This window comes from Protopterus annectens, chromosome 2.part0, assembly GCF_019279795.1.
Source record: "Protopterus annectens isolate FY-2018-M chromosome 2.part0, PAN1.0, whole genome shotgun sequence".
In the NCBI taxonomy this organism is placed as follows: Eukaryota; Metazoa; Chordata; order Ceratodontiformes; family Protopteridae; genus Protopterus; species Protopterus annectens.
The window spans coordinates 643,106,471-643,128,682 of record NC_056728.1 but is presented as its reverse complement, the minus strand read 5'-3'; the positions used below and the strand labels follow the sequence as shown (position 1 = coordinate 643,128,682).

Here is a 22,212-nt window from a genome sequence, read left to right as displayed (position 1 = left end):
CTGTACTCTCCAAGGTACCATGAACTAAACAACCTCTGTATGAAATCATTTAATTTATTGTCATTATTTCTTTATTCAGATATTTGTTTACTTATTAATTTCAGTTTCATAACCATGTAAGTGGTGCTGACAGACCTTGGAGTCAAAACCTGAGCTCTGTGGTGTAGGACACAAACATAAAACTAAAATAGAATAAAGAATTCTACCACTTTTTGAAAGAATGTCAAACAGTCCTATTCCTAAGTCAAAGTATGATTAAAGTTCATGAAGTTAGTATTGTTTCAATCTTTGCATTAGCCAAGAGTGCTCTTAGCAGCATCCACAATGTGCCCAACTCCTCCTGCAATTCCTAGGTATGATTGTAAATTATTTTTTATAAGACCCATTGCTCTTACTACTACTGAAACTGTCTGGGTATCTTTCTTCCACATTGCCCTTGTTTCTGCCTGCATATCCTGGTACTTTATGATATTGTGTCTCTCTGTACGTAAGACAATGTAGTCACTGGGTGTAGTGATTTCAATAAATCAATGCTACTTTTGCCTTCTTTTCACAGACTACTATATCTGGTTTTCTTTCATCTATTTTTTGAACTGTGGATAATGGATCATCCCATGTGATGTAGACTTCATTTTCTATGATGCTTTGTGGCTCATGTTTCCAGTGTTTTTCAGCTACTTCAGTATTATATTGTTTGCATAATCCCCAATGCAACAGTCTTGCCACATTATTATGTCTCTCAGTATGCAGTCCTTCGGCCATTAGTGGCCAAGACATGCGACTGTTTCCAATTCTGTTTTACAAAACCTATATTTGTTTGTTTCTCCCACATGTTCAATGGACTTTGTAAACTAACATGTACATAGTACACTATCTCGGGCTGCCAATATTAACCTTTCGTCTTTTGGTTTAAATTCACCTCTGCTTAACCATTCCTGCAGTCGACCCTGATCAACATGAGGGAAGTCATCTTAGACTTGTTCTCCTCATGCTTAAAAGCTTTCATTATATTTAGGTCTAGGTCTTGTGAGGTCAGCAGATATGTATGCAATCCCACTATCGGAGATCTAAACATGTAATCAATTTCGAGGAGGCCCATACCTCCTTCAGAACGGGGAATATATAGTCTTGGTATGCACTGATTTTTGTAAATATTTTAATGAGTGTGAAGCATCCTTATTGTTTTCCTGTCCAAACTATCCAACACCCTTTGGGGCCAGTCACTCACTCCAAAAATTTAAGTTAGGACAGGAAGAACAAATTGGTTTATACCTTGGACTTTGTTCTTAGATGTCAATGCTGCTTTCAGGATTAAAGTCTTCTAAAATATTTCTTACAAAGTTTTATGCACATTTGTTCATGTTTTATTTTTGATCCTTCATCAGTTCCCAAATATTTATACACTCTTTACTCCAGTTCTTTTATTTCACATTCTTGCCCCAGGCTGATGTTTTCTTGGTGCTGCAGCTTTCCTGCTTTAAAGGTTGCTTTTGCACACTTCTCAAGACCAAATGACATTCTTATTTCATCTGAAAAAGTTTTGACTACTTGCAGTTGTGCTTTCATTTCCCCCATCTGATGAGCTACACAGTTTTAAATCATCTACAATAAGAAAATAAGTCTTTACACTTTATTGTTTTCTGGGCGCCAAATTATAGCCATGACCTAATCTATTAAGTGGACAACTTAATGGGTTAAGGGCAAGCCAAAACAGCAGCAGTGACAGAGTCACCCTGGAATATTCCCTTTTGAATTTTTATCCCTGGCTTATCTGAAAAGTGGTTTGCCACTGTTTCACAGTCATTGTGATGGAATTTATTAGCGTAGGCTGCATCTTGTACATTTTTAAGCATTCTTATTCATGAATGTGGGATACTGTCAAATGCATTTTTGTAAGTCTGTCCATGCCATATTCTTCCCTTTTTTACAGTTCTACATTATGACTTTATTTAACATCAAACGATCTTTTGTTTCATACAATTGCTTTTTACTACCCCTTCATTCTATTGCCATGATTTTCTTCTAAATAATTATAAACTCTGTCAGCATCAATTCCAGTGTATAGTTTTATATGTTGTCAGAAGGCAAGTTATTGGTCTATAGCTTTTAGGGTAGCTTGCGGGTTCACTCTTAAGGAGGAGCATTGTTTTTCCTGTTAACCAGGCTAGTGTTTGTTCAGGATGTGCATATAAATAGTTCTTACTCATTGCAGAAGTTAGGTACTGCATCTGGGCCTGGGTTTTTCCAATTTGGAGCTTTTCTTAACTTTGTTTTAATCTATCTGGCCATTACTTCATCCCATTGCATATCCTGTACATTTGAACCTCATTCTTTCATTTACTTCTTCTAACCATTTAGCATCTTTGTTAAGTTCCACAGGATCTTCATAAATATTTGCCCAAAATGTAACTATTTGTCTCTACTCTGCTAACAGTGAAACTTCTTGTCTTAGTTATTATATAGTTTTTATTTGATACTTCCATGATGGCATTCTGTTTCTCTCCTTCTTTTGTCTTGTTACCCTGTGTTTTTGTGGTAAGACTATCTGTTATTAATTTGCAGCTGAAAGCCCTCCAGGCATAGTATCTCTAAGTCAATGAGCACCTGGTCACTTTGGGCCCCCCACACACACTTGTGCGAGCAAGGACTCCTCTCACTCCAGCTAAAAGCAAAGGAAACTCTAACCAGCAAACATTAAAAAATAGACTGCAGCCCCAGCTTTAACTCGGGGAACCTTGCTGTTGCCATGTATGTGTAGTAGTCACTGAGCACCTGGTCACTTCGGGTCCCCCCCCCAACTTGTGCGAGCAAGGACTCCTCTCCCTCCAGCTAAAAGCAAAGGAAACGTTAACCAGTAATCATGAAAAAAGAGACTGCAGCCCCAGCTTTAATTCCGGGAACCTTGCTGTTGCTACTTGTGTTGTGTAGCTGCCTGATTTTGTGACTATTGTTATACCTTATTAAAATCTGTTACAATCAGATAGAATGCATACTCCAGGGGTGACAGCTGCAAACCTTCTTACTCTTAAGCCCACCCTCACCCCTTTCATCCATTTCACTGTTAATATATTTTGGTTACCTGTTTTATGTTAAGTTATTTATCCCCTATCAATAAAGTCATAGCCTTCAGTCCCTCCCCCTCAATACTTATTCTTCACTAATTACTTACTACCTGATTTTCTCTCCCTTTTCAGACAGCAAAGGGCTCCCCTGAGTTACCTGTTCACTTAGCTTACCTTACTGATTGTTTTTTTTTCCTTCCTCTTGTGCTTTCTCCTTGCTGGGTCAACCCGCTATGCTCGGACTCACTCTGCTCCCCTACCTTACCCCCCATTGCTGCCCACTTTCCATTTCCTTTATACTTCTCTACTCTCCACTCCCTTCCTTTCTGACCAATCCCCTCACCGCCCAATTCTCTCTTTCCCCTCCCATATACCTTAATCCCCTCCTACCATATTAATTTCATATACCCTCCCCTAATCTTCTTCTCTCAAATCCGACTTAGTCCCTTCTCTGTCAATCACTTCTCTCTCTTTAAACCTCCTATACCTTACTGCTTTTACTAACATTCACCCAACTCTTCCTACCTATGTGACCTCACCACCTTCTTACCCACTTTCCCTCCTACTAAAACTAACTACTTTATACCATATACCTCTGCATTACATAGCATCAACATCAACTTTCTCAAACAACCACCACCCACATAACTACCTCACACACTTCTAATCTCATCACCTATTTCCTCTCTTTCCTACCACCTGCTATTCAATTAAGTCGTATCCTAATGTTTCACTTTCCACATTTAAAAATTCATAATTCCATGTATACTTCGCCTACTCTCCTTACTGACTGATTTCATTGATACACTACTCCTGGATGGCGACATCCACACCAACTCTGGACCACCCATCACCACCTCTTACACGCAAACACCCCCTACCTCAACCCCTCAACAATGTCCCATATCCACACTCCATCACCTAAATCCCTAATTCTCAATAAATATCCAAAGCATTGTTAACCAAACTACAGACTTGCACTCATGGATTGACCTCAACTCCCCCCATATATTAACCCTCTCAGAAGTTTGGTTAAAACCTCACATCTCTAACTCAGAAATCCTTTCCCCAGGCTACAATATCTTCCATGCAGACAGAGCAAATAAAAGAGGCGGAGGTGTTGCTATCTTCTACTCTGACCAACTTACTCTCTCTCCACTCTCACTTTCCATAGTTAGCTTTGCTCCTGCTGAAATACTAATAGTAAACGGTCACCTTAACCTCTATAAAAAAATTCGGCATCGCATCCATCTACATCCCCCAGGGAACAACATCCTTATCCTTGAAGACTTTCTCTCCTGGCTCACCCTAAATGCTCCTTACAAAACTATTATACTTGGTGACTTACATATAGATTGGACCATTCTTTCTTCCTCATCTCCTACTCATAGTCTTAATCTGTACAGTTCTCACCAACTAATATCTTCCCCTACCAGGTCCGACAGATGCTCTACTTCAGGATCTATAATAGATTGGACCATTACTTCTGACCCTTGTCTCTACCATAACCCCAGCATTCTCCCTAACTCTCTAAGTGACCATTCCCCTATTTATATCCATATATGCTCCCAACACCCTCCCCAAAGAACACCTTTATAGAGAATGTTTTGATCTGACTCATTTCAATCCAGGCAATTTCATCTCCACTTTGTCCAACATAAACTGGTCCTTCCTTAAACACCTTCCCCTTAATTATGATGTAATGTCTTTCAAAACATGTAATCACATGTAATGTCTTTCAATACTCTATTTCTAGATGTACTAAACTCCATGGCACCTTCCAGGAAGATCAGGGTAAAATCAAAATGTGCTCCCTGGTTAACTAAGCAAACACGCTCTATCATGCATCAGAGGGATGCTGCCTGGAAAACTTGGGCCAGAAATAAAACTCCTCCCTTACTCCAGTGCTACAAGGAACTTAGAAATAGGTCATCAGGGACAAAAAAACTTTCTTTGCCTCCAACTAAAGTAACCCACATAATAACCCTAAAAAATGTTGATCTACCATAAATAAAATCCTCCACCCTAGTAATCCCTCCTACCCCCAACCCGTTCCCTCTCAATACTGCCTCAGAGACTGCTGCTCTTTTAAATAATTACTTTATTGAAGCAATCCAAAAACTAACTCCAAACAAATCTACTGTCTCTTCTCTACCTTTACATCCCAGTCTTCCTTCCTACAATACATTTTCCCTACAACCAGTTCCCATTGCCTTCATCAAATCCCAACTAAATAAACTTAAGCCCTGCCCTCCCTCTGTTGACAATCTACCTTCCTACTTTCTTAAAATTGCTGCCAATGCTATCACATACCTTGTCTCTATCCCTACTAATCATTCTAGTACTCTCTCTTGTCCCAGATGGATGGAAATCCTTCTACACACTCTCCACAAAGGAGGAAACTGCACTGACCCATCCAACTATCGTCCCATTGCTATACTATTCCCCCTTTCCAAAATTCTAGATGTGTATGTCCACACTCGGCTACTTAAACACCTACTAGACCCTTCTTACTCCCACCCAACACAGCTTCACACCCCAGCACAGTACATCAACAGCTCTACTCTCATTCACCCAAAGAGTAGCAGAAGCCCATGACAACAACCTACTGGTTTCCTGTTTATTTCTTGACCTCTCCAAAGCATTTGACATAGTCTCTCCCTCTAAACTGATACGTAAACTCTATGACCTTCATCTCTCCACCCTCTCTTTAAGCTGCTTTTCTAGCTACTTATATAACAGAAAATCTATACAATATACTATACAAAACCTATACACTGAAAACTGTCATCTCCCCATTTCTTCCTGTTAACACCAGTGTCCCCCAAGGCTATATATTGGGTCCTCTCTTGTTCAGTATTTTTATTAACAGTTTATCCACTGAGTCATACTCTGAAGAAACCAGTTTACCTGGTGAAAGCGCTCAGTCGGTGTGCTCATTTGGAATAAACGCTTTTATTTTATACCTGCATTGCTCTGGTCTGTGCCTTATTGTCAGCTCCGTTTACACTGTGGTCGACTGGTTCGTTACTTTATTCTATAGGTAGTTCCACAGCATCTTCCTGCGCCACATTCTCTTCAATTTCTTCCCGTGACATCCATTGCTCTTCCATATGGGAACTCACTGGCCTATCACCCCACAACACTGGCTGCATCAGAGTTGCCACAGTTGCAACTCCAACTGGATGTTCATACTAATTTCCTATGGAAGACTCCAAAATATCTTCACCTGGCAACTGATAAGCTGTTCCGTGCTCCACTGGTTTCGCCTTAATTTGGGGATCCATTGCTCTATCTTGCTGTGATGTTTTCTGAGTTAGATTTTCTACATTAAATCCTTCATTTCACAGACAATCCACAACCGCATATTACATTTCTTTTTCTTTCTCATGTCCATATTTATTCTTCAGATATCTACCGATCCTCCTATTTCTCCTGACTTTGGGGACTCATTGTTCCATCATGCTATTATACAACCTGTGTTATACTTTCTACACTGAATCCTTCACTTTGCAAATATTCCATAACTTCAGCTTCTATTGTTTTAGCTTCTACTTGACTAATTTCCTATTCTACATTCCCTCTTTATGATCTTATTTTTTATTGCGAAATTTTCTATATCTGGATGCTTTTGCATGTATTTCTTGAATATCTTTGGGGCTACCTTTTTTGGGTTGATTAATTTGCATGCCTCCTATATAATTTATGCTACACTAATGGACATTTGTTTAAGCTAAGTTTAAGTCAACAAATTTTGTGTGGTTTGTTAATCCCATGATTTGAACAGTTTTTTGAAGGAATGCATTTCTGATAGCAGTTTTATCCGTGACTATTTAGTTTGGTTTATTGAAGGGGAATGCGTCTTTAAACCATAATTATTTAATAGGGGTTGGGTATGTTTTTAACATAATAGAGGGATATTTTAAGTAAGTTCTTTTTGGCATTTCTACTTGTATCTGATGAAGTTTTATGGTTTAAAACGAAAGCGCTCATACATTTTTTCTTGTCAAAGATTAAAAGGAATTTTCAAGCACTCGTGAAGCTGTTTTTGTTTTTTCCTGTGGTGTGGACTATAATGTATTTGTTTGTTTTTTCTTGGTTTACCTTCTTTTTGGTTTGTGCCTCCTATATAGTTTGAAACATGACCTGTCAGGCCCACTAGAATCTCTGTTTAGACACAGCCTCCAGACAGGCTTCGGCCCTAGGGAATGCAGGACTGTAACCATCATCCCTCTACATAAAGGTGGACCATCAACAGACCCAGGAAACTAGAGACCCATAAGTTGGACTATTCTTACATACAAGGCCATGGAAAACATTTTCATGATTCTAATAAATAAAGACATAGAACATCTGCATACACTGGAACCATCCCAGTTCAGTTTCGTCAAAGTGTGAAACACCTACTAAACCCAGTGGACTACTTTGTGAAGCCCTCTTGAGCCATGGATGAAGGGCAAAATAGTGCATACTGTCCACCTTGACCTGGCAAAGACATTTGTCACAATACCTCACTTAGGTATTGTAGACAAACTCACAAATGTAGGCATAAACCCTAAGTAACCCAACAGATAGTCAAATGGCTCATGGATAGGACACATGAAGTTAGGGTGGGGGACTCCACCTCCACCAATAGGCCTGTTACTAGTGGTGCTTCACAGAGCTCAGCACTTGGACCTCTCCTGTTTGGAATACCCTTCTCTGATGTCATAGCAAATATAGAGGGTCTTTGGATGATCAAATTTACTGACTGCAAGCTGGGTGCAATGACTGATTCTTCCAAATATGTAGATATTCTTGAGGAGGGTCTGACAGCCAAGTAACCAGTGCCAGAACCATAGCCTAAAACCCAATGCAAAAAAAAAAAAATGCATATTTATACCCTTTAGGAAAATGACCACCTCTGCAAATTACAACAGAGCTAAGGGACTTGAGAACTCAGGTTAACAGTAACCTGAACTTTGATCACCATGTGTCCACATTGTTGAGAAAAACCTTCTACATGGTGCAAGTTATAATTTATACCATGGCATCCAGATCTAAGGAGATCATAGTCCCACTATGTTCAGCCCTTATTAGACCAATAATTGAGTACAATGCACTCTTCAGCATGTACCTGACCCGGCATTTCAACAACTATAGTTGTCACAGAGATTTGTCATTCAAAGAGTACAGGGTGTAAATAACCTGCCCTATGTAGACCACCTCAAAACCTTCTTCCTGTAACCATCCTCCTACAGACTACTGAGGGGTGATCTATGCCCAACATACAAGGCATTCTCTGATCCAGCCCTGATGGATTTGCTACACATTCACAAAACAAACAGCACAAGAATTACCCAATGTAATGATCTAAACCCTGTCTATGATCCAATCAAAACATGTTTTAGAAACAGGTGTGTGTTTGAGAGATTACCCTTTCTTTGGAACAGACTCACCCCATTTATGTGAAACATAGCTCTCCTTTAAGCCTATTCAAAGATATTTGGACCAATGTATGGGAAATCATAAATTCACCCCTGCTTGTCACCTGTGGCCTTTATGGACAGCAGCAGCTTGTAGATGTCCTATGGCACAGGCATACACCATACACCACAGTCATTCTAGTCCTTGGGCAATGACAACTCTGAAAATTGGGCCATGAATGGCTAGGTTTAAAAAAGCCCTAGGGCCATTAGCCTTGTAACCTCCTATGTAGATTTCGTCTAGTGAGTTGCAAATGCATGCAATTGCTTTTCTCAGAAATTTCTGAAACAGAAACATGTTGGAATCCAGAAATACATATACTAACCAAAATCAGCTACAGTGATGGAATGTAGGAAAAGGTAGGATCAATGTTATGAAGTGATAGGCAAGTGAGTTCCAATATGAAAGAGAAACAGATGATCCAGGATGAAACTGAAAAGAATGTAGCACAAGATGATGCTTTGGAACTTTCTGTAGAATGCCCGCAGGAAATGGAAAACAAAGACTGTGCCTTCAGTTTAGAAGAAATTATCTAAGAGAAGAGTTGCTTGATTTAATAGAGACAGACAGACATAGGCCATAACTGCTTACTAGGCTAATGACCACAAGGGACTTTTTAAGCCTAAGCATGTATCCCAAATCTCTGACAAGTTCTGATACCCTTGTTAAGTGTAAGCAGGGGGTTGGGAGAAGAAACATTTATAAGTATAAGCAAGGGCCTGGGAGATTAACCATTTACAAGCCGTCTGTGTCCATTAGAGACATAGGTGCCAAACCAGGGATGACTTTTCCGTTTACCATCCAATTGTCCAAGTTGCACTTGAATTGAGTTAGGGAAGAACTCTGCTTCACATGGATGGGAAACCTTTTCCATAGACAGGGTAGTCTCTGGAATACAAACCTGTCTCTCCAACAGGTCCTATTTATATCACAGGCAAGGTTTAAGTCTTTAGAATGGGTAATTATGGTGTTGTTTGTTTTGTGGATATGCAGGAGGTCCAGCAGAGTGCAGTCTGACAATGCTCTGTATGCTAGGCATAGATCTCCCCTTAAAAGCCTGTAGTAGACAAAATACAAGGATAGGGCCTTGAGGGGGGGGGGGGTCTGTATAGGACATTTTACTTATGCCCTGTATTATTTTAGTATTCTTTTAGTGAGGAACCTCTGTGGACGTTCCAACTGTTGGATATGCCTGGTTAGGTACATACCAAAGGGGACACTGTACTCAATGATAGGTCTGATGAATGCAAGAATACGGTGGAACAATGACTTCCTTGGACTTTGTTGTGCAACTTATAAACAAAGGTGTGACATCTTAGAATAATTTCCTCACTGCTGTAGACATGTGTGTCCCCAAGTCCCTGACTACTGGGTCATCGCTTCAATACGATAGTTACCAAGGGTAGGTGACTTCTCAAAGGATACAATTATACTAAAACAATGAGTGAGAAGGTCACTTAAAAACCAATCAGTAAAAACAAAAATGAAAACTTCAGCAAAGCTAGAACTTCCACTGAGTGACCTCCCAAACCTCTTGTATCAGAGGCAAATGGGATATATGCAAATGAACCTTATGAACATCAGGTGTTTCAGCTCAATGGCAATTCTGAATGCCCATGACTTGTTTTGTCGTTTTAATGGACAATTTCAGGCCAATAAAGCAAAACCCCACTAGCTGTGGATATGCATATTTCGGCCTTGTTAAACAAATCGGCTAAAGAATTATTTGTGGTTGTCCTTGGCCTGGAAGGCCAAATTTACCTCAGATTTGGTTTTAGTAGACTTTATTTGTTCTCTGAGTTGTTTGTTTTGTTTGATGAGAGTGTTTTTATCCTGTTGGGTGCTGCACCACCTAATTTTTGCCATGATTTTCTTCCTTCTGTTATATAGCCTACTGATTTTGTGATTCCACCAGGGTGGCTTATTTTTTAAGTTAGTTCTGTACTTTTTCCTGGTAGGTACAGCTGCCTCTATGCAGCTATTAACATGCTTGTAGAGGGTTTATGTGAACAGTCCTGCATAGGCAGCAGTGTTCTCAGGGGTTATGGGGGCTTGAAATTTTGTCGGGTTATCACTTAACAGCAGGAGGTTAGCCTTAGAGCAGTTCCTGAATATTCCAGGTTTAGTTAGGGTCCAGGTTTTATTTTTACTTCAAAGGAGACCATTTTGTGATGTGACCTTACCAGGAAAGACTACAGTACGGGGTATGCAGCACTCTCATATATTAGTGAGGACCAGATCCGGCACGGTTGCACCCCTGGTTGGTGATATTAAGGTCAAGGAAAGAAAGACTCCAGACAGTCAATAAAACCCAAAATGTTAGAAGTTTTATAAAAAAAAATAAGATACTAATTTCAGACTGTTCACAGATATTCATGCAACATAACAGAAGTAAATAGGCTATATTACTGGGCAGCTACATTAATAACCGATAAAGTCATACCACAAAAACACAAGGCAGCAAGGGAAAGGAAAGGGAGAAATTAAATGCTTCAACAAAGTATTAGTTTAAGGGTGTGCAGCTACATTAATAACCGATAAAGTCATACCACAAAAACACAAGGCAGTAAGGGAAAGGAAAGGGAGAAATTAAATGCTTCAACAAAGTATTACTTTAAGGGTGTGCACATCTGGAGCATTTCTCCATGGGCCTCCGCTGAAAATTGTCTTTATTCCAAGTCAGACTTTCCCGGTTAACAAACGATAAATGAAAATAAAAGGTTACTGAAGAATACTTCATTTTGCAGAGGAGCAAACTCCCCTGCATGCCCCATGTAGGAAACAAGCCTCTCCTACCCCCCTGGACTTTTATATACCAACTCCAAGATCGCCACAGCTTGGTGAAAGGGGAATATTCAGAGAAATGGCATCTCAGACTTAGTATATATAAATTTATACTTTCATCCATTCAGCAAGTTCATTCTTACAGCCATTCAGTCTCCATGTTTTGGGACTTGCTCAAGTGGGTCCCAACATTTCTAATGATTACCCATTGTGCGTCATCAGTGCAGGTCCAGATGACAGACTCTCTCAGGAGGTAACTCAGATGTGCCAACTTCACCCCCCTCTCACCCCCTAAAGGTCCCATCTCAAAATTCTGGTAATAACAGCCACACAGGTAAAAAACGCACTCTCCAAAGCTAAGAATACAGCATCCATGGGACCAGATGACATCCCGGGCTGTGTACTACATGAACTACAAAATGAACTGGCACCTCACCTAAGTGTCATGTTTAATCATAGCCTCACCTCAGGCTTCATGCCCACTGAGTGGTGCACAGCTACAGTTATCCCACTCCACAAGGGGGGATCCACCTTGGATCCTGGGAACTACTGCCCCATCAGTCTGACGAGCCTGATCTGCAAGGCCACGGAACGTATTATTATGGAACTTATAAACAAAGACATTGGCAACCTTCAAACACTAGACCCCATCCAGTTTGGGTTCGTGAAGGGCCGATCTTGTCTCGTGAACCTGACTGGCTTCTTCAAATCAGTCTCCAGAGCTATGGACGAGGGTAAGGTGGTCCACACAGCCTATCTGGACCTCACCAAGGCCTTTGACACCATCCCCCATTCATTGATTGTTTTGAACTGTAAAGTTTATAGTATGATAGTGGAGCTTTTCTCCTCGGGCCTCTGCTGAAAATGGACATGTATCCAGCCAGACTAGCCCGGTTAACAAATGTAAAATAAAAGTAAATAAATAAAATAAACTTACTAAGCTGGGCATTAAGCCCTACATCACTTGATGGGTTGCCAACTGGCTTACTGACAGAACCCACACTGTAAATAGTAGCAGACTCCAAATCCAGCTCCAGACAAGTGACAAGTGGAGTACCTCAGGGTTCAGTCTTGGGACCGCTCTTGTTTGGCATCTACTTTTCTGAAGTACATGCCAACACTAAGGGTACTCTGGCTAACAAAGTTTGCAGAAGACTGCAAACTGGGAGCCATTATTGAATCCCCAAATGATGTGGATATTCTACAAAAGGGCCTTACAGAAACAGATGCTTGGTGCCAGAGCCATGGGCTCAAGCTCAATGCCAAGAAATGTATAGTTATCCCCTTTGGGAAGAAATATGTACCCATGAATTACCACACAGGTGGCAGTACACTAAACACTGAAAGTGTGATGAGACTTAGGGACAAAGGCGGACAGTGGTCTCACTTTCGATAACCACATCGCCACAACAGTCAGGAAATTGTGCCGTGATCCCCGGGGTGAATTTCCTTTCTCTCATCCAATCGTCAAGGTTCCTTTTGAAGAGTGCCAAAGAGGCGCTCTGCTTGACATGTATGGGCAGTCTATTCCAGAGTCTGGGAATCTCTGGGTCAGGAAATTATTCCTCCAGCAGGTTTTGTTTATTGTGATAACAAGGTTTAGATCCTTGGAGCGTGTGGCTCTGAGGGATTGGAATTTCTTTAAATGTAGCATGCCCAACAGCTCTGGGTATGACATGGCCTTGTATGTTAAGCAGAGATCGCCTCTGAGTAGACAATATGCAACAGAGTATAGCTGGTGTTTTTTAAGGCAGTCAGCATAGGTCATCTGCTTTAGGCCTGTGATTCTTTTAGTGAGGTATTTCTGCGGCCTTTCCAGTTGTTGCAGATGTCTTGAGATGTACACACCAAACGGGGCATTGTATTCTATAATGGGTCTAATGAGGAATGAGTACAGAGGTACACACCAAACGGGGCATTGTATTCTATAATGGGTCTAGTGAGGAATGAGTACAGTGGGACAATGACCTCTTTTTTTTTTCTGGAAGAAAAGCCCTTAGTGATGAGGTGTGTCACATAGAAGGATTTCCATACTGTTGAAGCGATGTGGTTATCGAAGGTGAGACCACTGTCCACCTGTGTCCCTAAGTCTCTTATCACACTTTCGGTGTTTAGTGTACTGCCACCTATGTGGTAATTCACCGGTACATGTTTTTTCCCAAAGTGGATAACTATACATTACTTGGCATTGAGCTTGAGCCTATGGCTCTGGCACCAAGCATCTGTTTCTATAAGGCCCTTTTGTAGAATATCCACATCATTTGGGGATTCAATAATGGCTCCCAGTCTGCAGTCATCTGCGAACTTTATTAGCCAGAGTCCCTTAGTGTTGGCCAGTACTTCAGAGAAGTAGATGCCAAACAAGAGCAACTTGGACTGAACCCTGAGGTACTTTACTTGTCTGGAGCTGGATTTAAAGTCAGCTACTTTTACAGTGTGGGGTCGGTCAGTAAGCCAGCTGGCAACCCACTGAGTGATGTAGGGATTAATGTCCAGCTTAGTAAGTCTATCTATGATTCCAGAGTGGGGGATGGTGTCAAAGGCCTTGGCGAGGTCCAGACAGGCTGTATGGACTGCCTTACCCTCGTCCACGGCTCTGGAGACGGATATGAAGAAGTCAATCAGGTTCAGGAGACAAGATCGGCCCTTCACGAACCCAAACTGGGTGGAGTCCAGTGTTTGAAGGTTGCCAATGTCTTTGTTTATAAGTCCCATGATGATACGTTCCATGGCCTTGCAGATCAGGCTCGTCAGACTAACGGGGCGGTAGTTTCCGGGATCCAAGGTGGATTCTCCCTTGTGGGTTTTGTACATAACTAATGTAATGTTTCCCTAAATCAGGACATTAATGCAAATAAAACAGTACAGTGGAGATGTACAGAACTGTAGACTTACCTTCCAAGCTTCTGAGTAGCAAAACACTGAAAAGACAGTTGTGAAACACTTACACTTCAGCTAGACATCAATAACAGAGTTAGGGAAGGCATTATGTATCACTCACTATACAAACAGGAGTACAGATGACAACCCTTGCTTTACTTTAGCTGTTTAATGCATAACAAGAAATAAGCATATACCCAGATGTTAGTAAGTAAAAATGAACAAAACAGACTGCATTTATCCATATGTTATACAGTAAAGTGAAAAAAAGCAGACTGCATTTATCCATACCTTAACCATATGTTAACATTTCACTTCTTCTTTCGGCTTTTCCCGGTTCGGGGTCACCACAGTGGATCACCTGTCTGCTCATGATTGGCAGTGAGGTTTATGCAGTGTCGAGTTGCCAGCCCGGCGCCCAACCTTCCACAGAAGGCACACACACCTAGGGCCAAGTTTATTTTTTTTATTTATTTTACATTTGTTAACCGGGGGTGTCTGACTGAGCCGAAAAAGCCCTTTTTCAGCAGAGGCCCGGGGATAAAAGCTCCACAAAGAAAAATTACAGACATTTAGTTATTTAGACATGATCAGTATACACACAGATTACAAGAGACATGTTTTTACAGTGGTATGCGGCACATAAACAGTTACAGTGGAGAGAACAAACAAAAAAATATTAATTTTAAAAATAAAGGTAATTAATAGATTTGTGGTGTACAGCTGAAATTTGGAACACAGGTAGAATACATACATAGTACACAGGTACAGTACATACATTGTAGATAGCCAGTGTTTGTGAGTAAGATTGAAAACTATCATCAAGTGCTCTAGATTTAGTATGTATATGATATCCGCTTTCACTAGCCTGGGGAGCAATCATGGCACTGCCAACTTTGCTTGAGATGTTGCCTGATGAGGTCTTTAAAGGAGGCTTTGGATAATGTGTTTTGAATGCTAGTAGGGACAGAGTTCCATTTTGTAGCCATTGATCTACTATATAGTGCATCTCCAAAGCTATTGTAGATGGTGACTTTGAGTAGTCTGCTTGATGATCTAAGAGGCCTTTTGGCGGAGTGATGTTGTACTAGGTTTTTGAGGGCAGGACACTTATTGGGGAGGTAATAGATAGAATGACAGAGGCAGAGCTGATTGTAGGTTAGGAGGTTGGGTAGTTCAAGCCAGTGGAGCTGTCTCAAAGCAGTACAGTGGTGAGTTCTATATGAGCAATTTGCAGCAAAGCGGGCAATTCTGTTATAGCAGGCTTCCATTTTGCTTAGTTCAGTTTTGTTGAGATTAGTCAGAATGGGAGATGCATAGAGTAGGGTGGATAGAAGTTGGGAGCGAGCAATAGCTGAACTTGTGTTGTTGGTAAGAAATGGTTTGATACGGTAGAGTGACCCCAGTTTGGCATGTACCTTTTAATAGTTAAGTTGAGATAACTATCAAATAAATTTTAGGTGGGAGTCTATGGTTATTCCCAATAGCTTAGCCTGTGCCACTGGAGCAATTGGAGTAGCATTCGTGGAGTAGATAGTGAATTGACTGTTAGTGTTTTTGTTAGAACTGGTTATAATCACAAGCTGAGTTTTCTTTGGATTGAGGATAAGTTGGGCTTTGGTAAGGTAGCTTTCAACATCAGAGAATGCTAGTTGAGTTGTTTGCAGGAGGGTGGGAATGTTTTGTGCAGCACAGATTAAGGTAGTGTCATCTGCATACTGAATTACAGATGCATGCTGTGTGGAGGTATGGAGGTCATTTGTGAAGACTGTGAATAGTAGTGGTCCTAAGATAGAACTCTGTGGGACTCCTATAGTTATGGGCAGCTGAGGAGAGAGAGAATTTTTCCATTTCACAGCTTGGTACCTGTCAGTTAAGTAGCTTTGGAACCAGGTAAGAATGGAATTTGATAGATGATATTGGTTTAGTTTGTTTAGCAGGATTTGGTGTGAGACTATGTCAAATGCTTTGGACATATCCAAAAAAAGAGTTGACACTTGTAGGCCCTAATTTTTGAGGCGGTTTACTGTGTCTGTGAAGCAGAGGAGGGCTGTGGTGGTACTATGGGCAGGTCTGAAACCATGCTGAGTAGATGACAGGATGTTGCTGTCTAGGAGATAGTTTAGCATCTGGGTATGGATGCATTTTTCTAGGATTTTGGCCAGGGGGGAAAATAAAGCAATGGGTCTGTAGTTATTAAGTTCAGTGGAGGTCCCGCCTTTATGTATGGGTGTAACACAGGATATTTTCCAGAGTTTGGGCACATAGTTTTCAACAATTGATCTGTTTATGAGAGTGGAGACTGGAATAGCAATAGCATCTGCTGTGAGTTTCAAGAAATAGCTGGGGAGTAGGTCGGCTGCTATTGATGAGGTTTTTAGTTTGGAGAGCATGCTTTTGATTGAAGTGGTGGAAACGAGGGTAAAGCTTGTATTAGTATTATTTGTGTTGGGGGGGGGGGATAGTGAGGAAGGAACTATCCTGTGATACTAAGAATAGAACTGAGTTCACAAAGTGGGAGTTGGATTGTGTTTCGGTGGGAACTTTAGCGTCACGGGTGGTTGGTTTGGGGGTAGCCTTTTGGGTGGATTTTAGCAGCTGGTTTACATTTTTCCAAATGTTTGCAGGTTGTGTTGGTATTTAGTTTGTAATGTGTAGTAGTATGATTTTTTTGTCCAGCCTAATGCATTTTTTTGCATGGTTGCACAGTTCTTAGTACTTAGTTAGGCTTTGTGTTTCTTTGTTTTTTTGATAGTAAAGCCAGGCAGTGTCTCTGGACTTGAGGATTTGTTTGGTTTCTTTACTGAGCCAGGGGTTTGTAGAGGTTCTAACCTTGATTTTGCACAATGGAGTGACAAGTGTCTAGGTGTTGTAGAAATATTTTGTTGAAATATGCTACAGCCTGGTCAGGTGGGAGGGTTTTTAGGGGGGTCCAGTCACAGAGTAAAGTGTTGAGGACCTAAGGAGAGAATTTTTTTGTGTTTCTAGTGAATATATAGTTAGTGGTTTTGCATATGCTTGTTCTACTACATATAAAGTATATTATGTTGTGGTCACTTAAGGTGTCTGGGAGACTGCCTGTGTGAGGGTACAATGTGGGGTTGTTAGTTAGAACCCAGTCAAGGATGGATTCCCTTTTAGATTTTTTATCACATCTAGTTGGAATTTGGACTAGCTGCTGGTAGCCATGGAGATTTATTAGATTACTTAGTGGTTCTGATATACAGGTGAACCAATCTAGGTTGAAGTCCCCCAGAATAAGGGTTTCTTGTGAGTATGTGGAAGAACACCAGGATAAGAAGTCTTCAAGGATAGCAGGTGTATTACCAGGTGGAATATAGATCACAATTGTGGTGATGACCTTTTTAGGGTGAAGTTGTGAGATAAGTATGTCCCAATTATTGGGGGAGGGGGGGGTTTGGTAATTGATAGACAGTTAAGTTGGACTTGTATAGTAAGGCAGTTCCATCCCCTTTACGTAGTGGTCTGTCTTGTCTAATGATATTGTAGCCGGTCGGGAGAACTTCTGAGTTAGCTATGTTTTTATTTTGCCAGGTTTCTGTTAAAGCAACTATGTCTGGGGAGTAGTGTGCTATTGCGGCCTGGAGTTCAGGTATTTTATTTTTGATACTTCTAATATTAATATTTAGCATTAAAAGGTGGTTGGTTTTGCTGCTGTTGTTGATTTGCCCAGGGATGAAGAAAGTGGGGGTGTTATGTTCCGACATTTGTGTTGGAGCAGTTTGTGTTGGACAGGATGGATTTGGGCCTGGGTTGGGGTGTATATCCCCACTTATGGTGAGCTTGGAGTTAAAATGGTTATACAAATGTTGGAGTTTGGTGAGGAGTGTGAGAAAGTATTGTGTTTTTTTGGAGTAGGAATGAGAGCATATGCGTTTAGTTCTGAATTGGTCCGTTATGTAGTTCTTGAATAACTGTGGGCAGATATTATTATAATGTGTGGTGTCTGTATACGAGAGTGCATAACGTAGTGTTGTGCTACTAAGTTTAGGGATATTGCTAGAGTGATAACTTGTGGTGTTGTAAAGAATTATGAGAAGACAGACTAGACTTAGTTGTGTGATAGTCATGGTTATAAAGTTTAAGTTGTTTCTAGGTGGGGGGGTCTGATAGGAATTATAGGGTTGCACTATATGTGGATGGGGAAGTAGTGTGGGTGATGTAAAAAATGCCTAGTGGGAATGAGAGTGATTGGGAGTATTTTGTGTGGAGCAAGTTGGCGTGGCGTGGTATAATGTGATATGACTTGAGGAGCTGTGATTGATGGAGGTGATGTGAGGGTGAGCTGTGGGTGTGGCTGTGATTACTATAAATGTAGAGGTAGTAGGGGCGGGAGGGAATAGGGGGTAGGGCAGGGGAGCGGAGAGAGCACGAGCGTTAGCGAGGGCAAACGGAGCGGGGCAACCAACCAAGACAAGAGTAAGTATTACTTTACAAATCTGAATAAATTCCTGAGGTCTAATGGCTTACCGGCAAGCAGAATGTAATTGCTGAAGAGCACTTGTGCTCTGGTGGGAGACTAGAAATTTAAAGATGGCGCCATGCTCAGCAAGATTCTAATACATACTTTGTATTGGGCGAGGGAGATAGCACAAGGGGTGTAAACCAGGTGGAATGCAAAGAAACCAGAGAGGCAATCAGTGGAAATCAGTGAAGGCCTCAGAGGGGGGAAGTAATAATTCAAACTACCTGTAAAGTGAAGGAGAGAAGAGACAGCAAAGTTTATTAAGGTTGGGAGTGTGTCTTCACATTGACTTGCTGATTAGTAACCTGTTTGTGCCCAGAGTACGGAGATACATTAGTAATGAAGGGGAATGTACAGAGATGCAAATAAACAGGTGGGCCTCCAAGTGATACAAACTAAGGCAGAAAGCACTGAGAGGGCTGCTTGATGGTTAATTTAGTCACAGGGATGTGAATTAAATGTATACTGTCTATTGGACAGTTAGGATTACTGTACTAGTGGGGGGTGGGGAGTACACAAGGCTACAACAGTCAATTTTATTAGCAAGCTGAGAACTACTAAGAAATACCGCTAATGTAATAGCTTCACTCTCATAAAACATGCAAGTAGAATGCCTGGGTGGACTGACCCTGCTCTCGAGGCTCAACATGTATATCCTTGTTTAGTTTGCAGTACTGATTCCTTCTTATACTGTATGGGTGGAGTGGTAGCCACAGACTGCAGATTTGCTTGAGTGTGCTCTGAAGAGAGAGAGAAAAAAGACAGGATGAAGCTAGTAGGAGACAAAGACAGGTCAAAGGAAGTAATGAGGAGATAGGAGGGTGTAAAAGATACAAATCTGAGGATAGTGTAGATAAAGCAGGAGAATAGATGCTACTGCTACGGTTTGAGAGTGCTTCAACAGTACCCACATCACAGTGTCATAACTTAGTTTGGAAACAGGTTAATAAATCATACACAATACATTTATCAGCCAATTATCCTGTGCATACAAGAAAAAGGAAAATGAACACAACGGCACAGCTGAAGCAGTAGCATTAACAACTAAGTCCTAAATCAGTAAATACTGTTTCTAACTCCAAGACTAGGTCAATTAGATGTACCTAGAAGTTAAGAGTGTTCGATCCACCTACAGCATGTCTTTCAGATGTGGGAGGAAACTCACGCAACCACAGGGAGGACATGCAGACGCCGCAAAGAAGGCACTCCAGCTGAGGATCGAACCGGAGAACCTCTTGCTGTGAGACGGCAACGCTAACAGCTGCACCACTGCAGTCACCCATATTTTAACATTTCATTAACCCTAATAAATCACTTGCAAGTTATTTACCATTACATTTATAAAAATTCCTATTATTATAAGAAATAGCTCTGCTGCAAGGAAAAAATTACATTGTTTAATTGTGAAAGGCGTGTTTTATAGCTCTGATTACTATTGCTGTGGAATGTAATGTATACACGATGTCACGGACATTCTGCATTCCGTGTCAATCATGGCATATTTACATATGGAAACTCTGGCTGGCGCCTGTCAATCACAGGCCACGCTCACTCCTGAGCGAACCGCAAAGTAGGTTTCCTAACTAGGGTTACCACCTGTCCCACTTTGAGAGGGGCAGTCCCTCTTTGGGAAGTTGTGTCCTAACAAAAAATTGTAAAAATGGCAAATGTCCTGAGATTTTAGGACAAAATTATTTCCTATATTTTATGTAATAGCTGCATAGAACAGTTATTCTGTACCTAAAATACCTAAATGTTATAAGAAACAGAATAAGCAACTAAAATGCTAAGAATAAGCTTTTATTTTGGCAAAAAAAGTTAAGTTCTAAAGTTTGTACTGACCGTGGGTATGTGTCGGCCTGTAAAATCTGATATTTGTACCAAAAATGTCCCACTTTGGCCATTTGAAAAGGTGGCAACCCTATTTCTTAACTGCACTATAACCCTTTTCTCCTCTCAACCGTTTACATTTCCGCAGCATGCCCAGATTTTTCCCTCATATATTCCGTCTGCTCTTAATAAAATATGTGGTTTTCTGGTAAATCGGACTGACGTTTTCAGACGTTATACCCTTCATAAAATGCATTGACCGGTGATGTCCCGGAGTGGGCGTACGAAAACGGACGTGGGTGGGATTGTTCGAACTTCGTGATGACGTCACGAGAGGGAGGCGATTAGCTAAAGTCGGTGGTTGTGTTTCTGCTTCGGTCTGAGGCAGGAATGCTATTATAGTAACGAGTTTCCCTTGTTTACTATGTTATCTGCAAAAATATTACACTATTTTTGTCATGGACATGCAGACTCTAAAAAGCACCACAAACTTTAAAATGCCTCACCTCCACTCCTGCTTATGATCCTATATCCTTTTTTATGTTGATACGCCAGAAGTCTCGATAATGTACTGTTATGCTGTCCACACAGAACCTGTGACAGTCCAGTAAATCTAAGTGTGGTACTCAGCAGAACATGCTCTGACGCAAATAATCTTTCACGCAACCTTTATAAATTCAAAATGCAGTTATACACAGGCAGATATTTCTTACCTCTAGAAATCCATTCCCTCATATGATCCAAAACATGTGAAGGGTACAGACTGCTTGTTATATATTGCTTAAATTGCCTCAAGTTATTTTTCTGCTCTGCGGTCATTTTGCGTTACCGAAGTCAGACCTGCAGCTGAAATCCTTGCTTTCATTTATGAGTAAGGAAAGCCAGTAAGACTTTCTTGCAGCTCCGGCTTTTGTACAATGTAAAGAAAAGGGTACCGCCTACAAAGCTACGTCATTTCTAGTAAATCACGTGGGGCAGACTTCACTCTTTTTTTTCAACAGAACCGAAACCAAGAAGGTAACCGAAAGTTATTACTTTCTCTATATTTTTTTTCAGTGAAGTTCTCGGTTTTTATTCAGAGTTTTGCTGTCCGTTCCCAATTACACTTCTGTATGTTTTCAAGGAAAGAAAAGAATATAAAGTTAGGAAATACCTGCAACTGCTAAGCTTACATACACCTTTACTCGGAAAACAAGGGTAATTCAATTCTTCCAAAACATTCAGCTGTTTAAGCCAATACTGTCATATTGAATGTATCTAGCCTTTTCCATAAATGATTCTTTAACAGGTTGAGATCCATACCAGAAAACAAAGGCCTAATGGTTAAGGTGTTTGCCTTATAAACACAAGATGCAGGGTTTGAGTCTCACAAGGGATAATTGGCTAGGCTTAAAATGGCTTGCAAGGGCAGTTAGCCTAGTATGAACCTATTCCATATTTAAGTCAGGTGGCAGGGCTCTAGTGTAAACAAGGGGCTAAACTGAAACGTTCTGGTTTCATTCTGTCATAGAGGTGTGGAAAGACCCGGCAAATGTTTAAAAACACTGCATACTGTCATAGTGCTGTAATTTATACCATCAGATTAAATAAGGCTCCTCCTGGTTTTCTGATTTTTCTTCACAAAGTTAGACTTATTTAAGGGTGTATAAATTATTATAGCAATAACCAACAACTGTGGTATATTGAAGGTTTACCCACAGTTGG

The 22,212-nt window shown here is 40.8% G+C and overlaps 1 protein-coding gene across 1 annotated transcript in view; it reads right to left on the bottom strand.

Moving 5' to 3' along the window:
* DDX58 (DExD/H-box helicase 58) overlaps positions 1-21,432 on the bottom strand; it is a 553,305-nt gene extending 531,873 nt beyond the window's left edge. Inside the window, exon 1 of the mRNA XM_044061005.1 lies at positions 21,222-21,432. Coding sequence (XP_043916940.1) covers positions 21,222-21,327 — 106 coding nt within the window. The 5' untranslated portion in view covers positions 21,328-21,432. The remainder of the gene's footprint in view (positions 1-21,221) is intronic.
* Between the last annotated feature and the right edge of the window lie 780 nt (positions 21,433-22,212).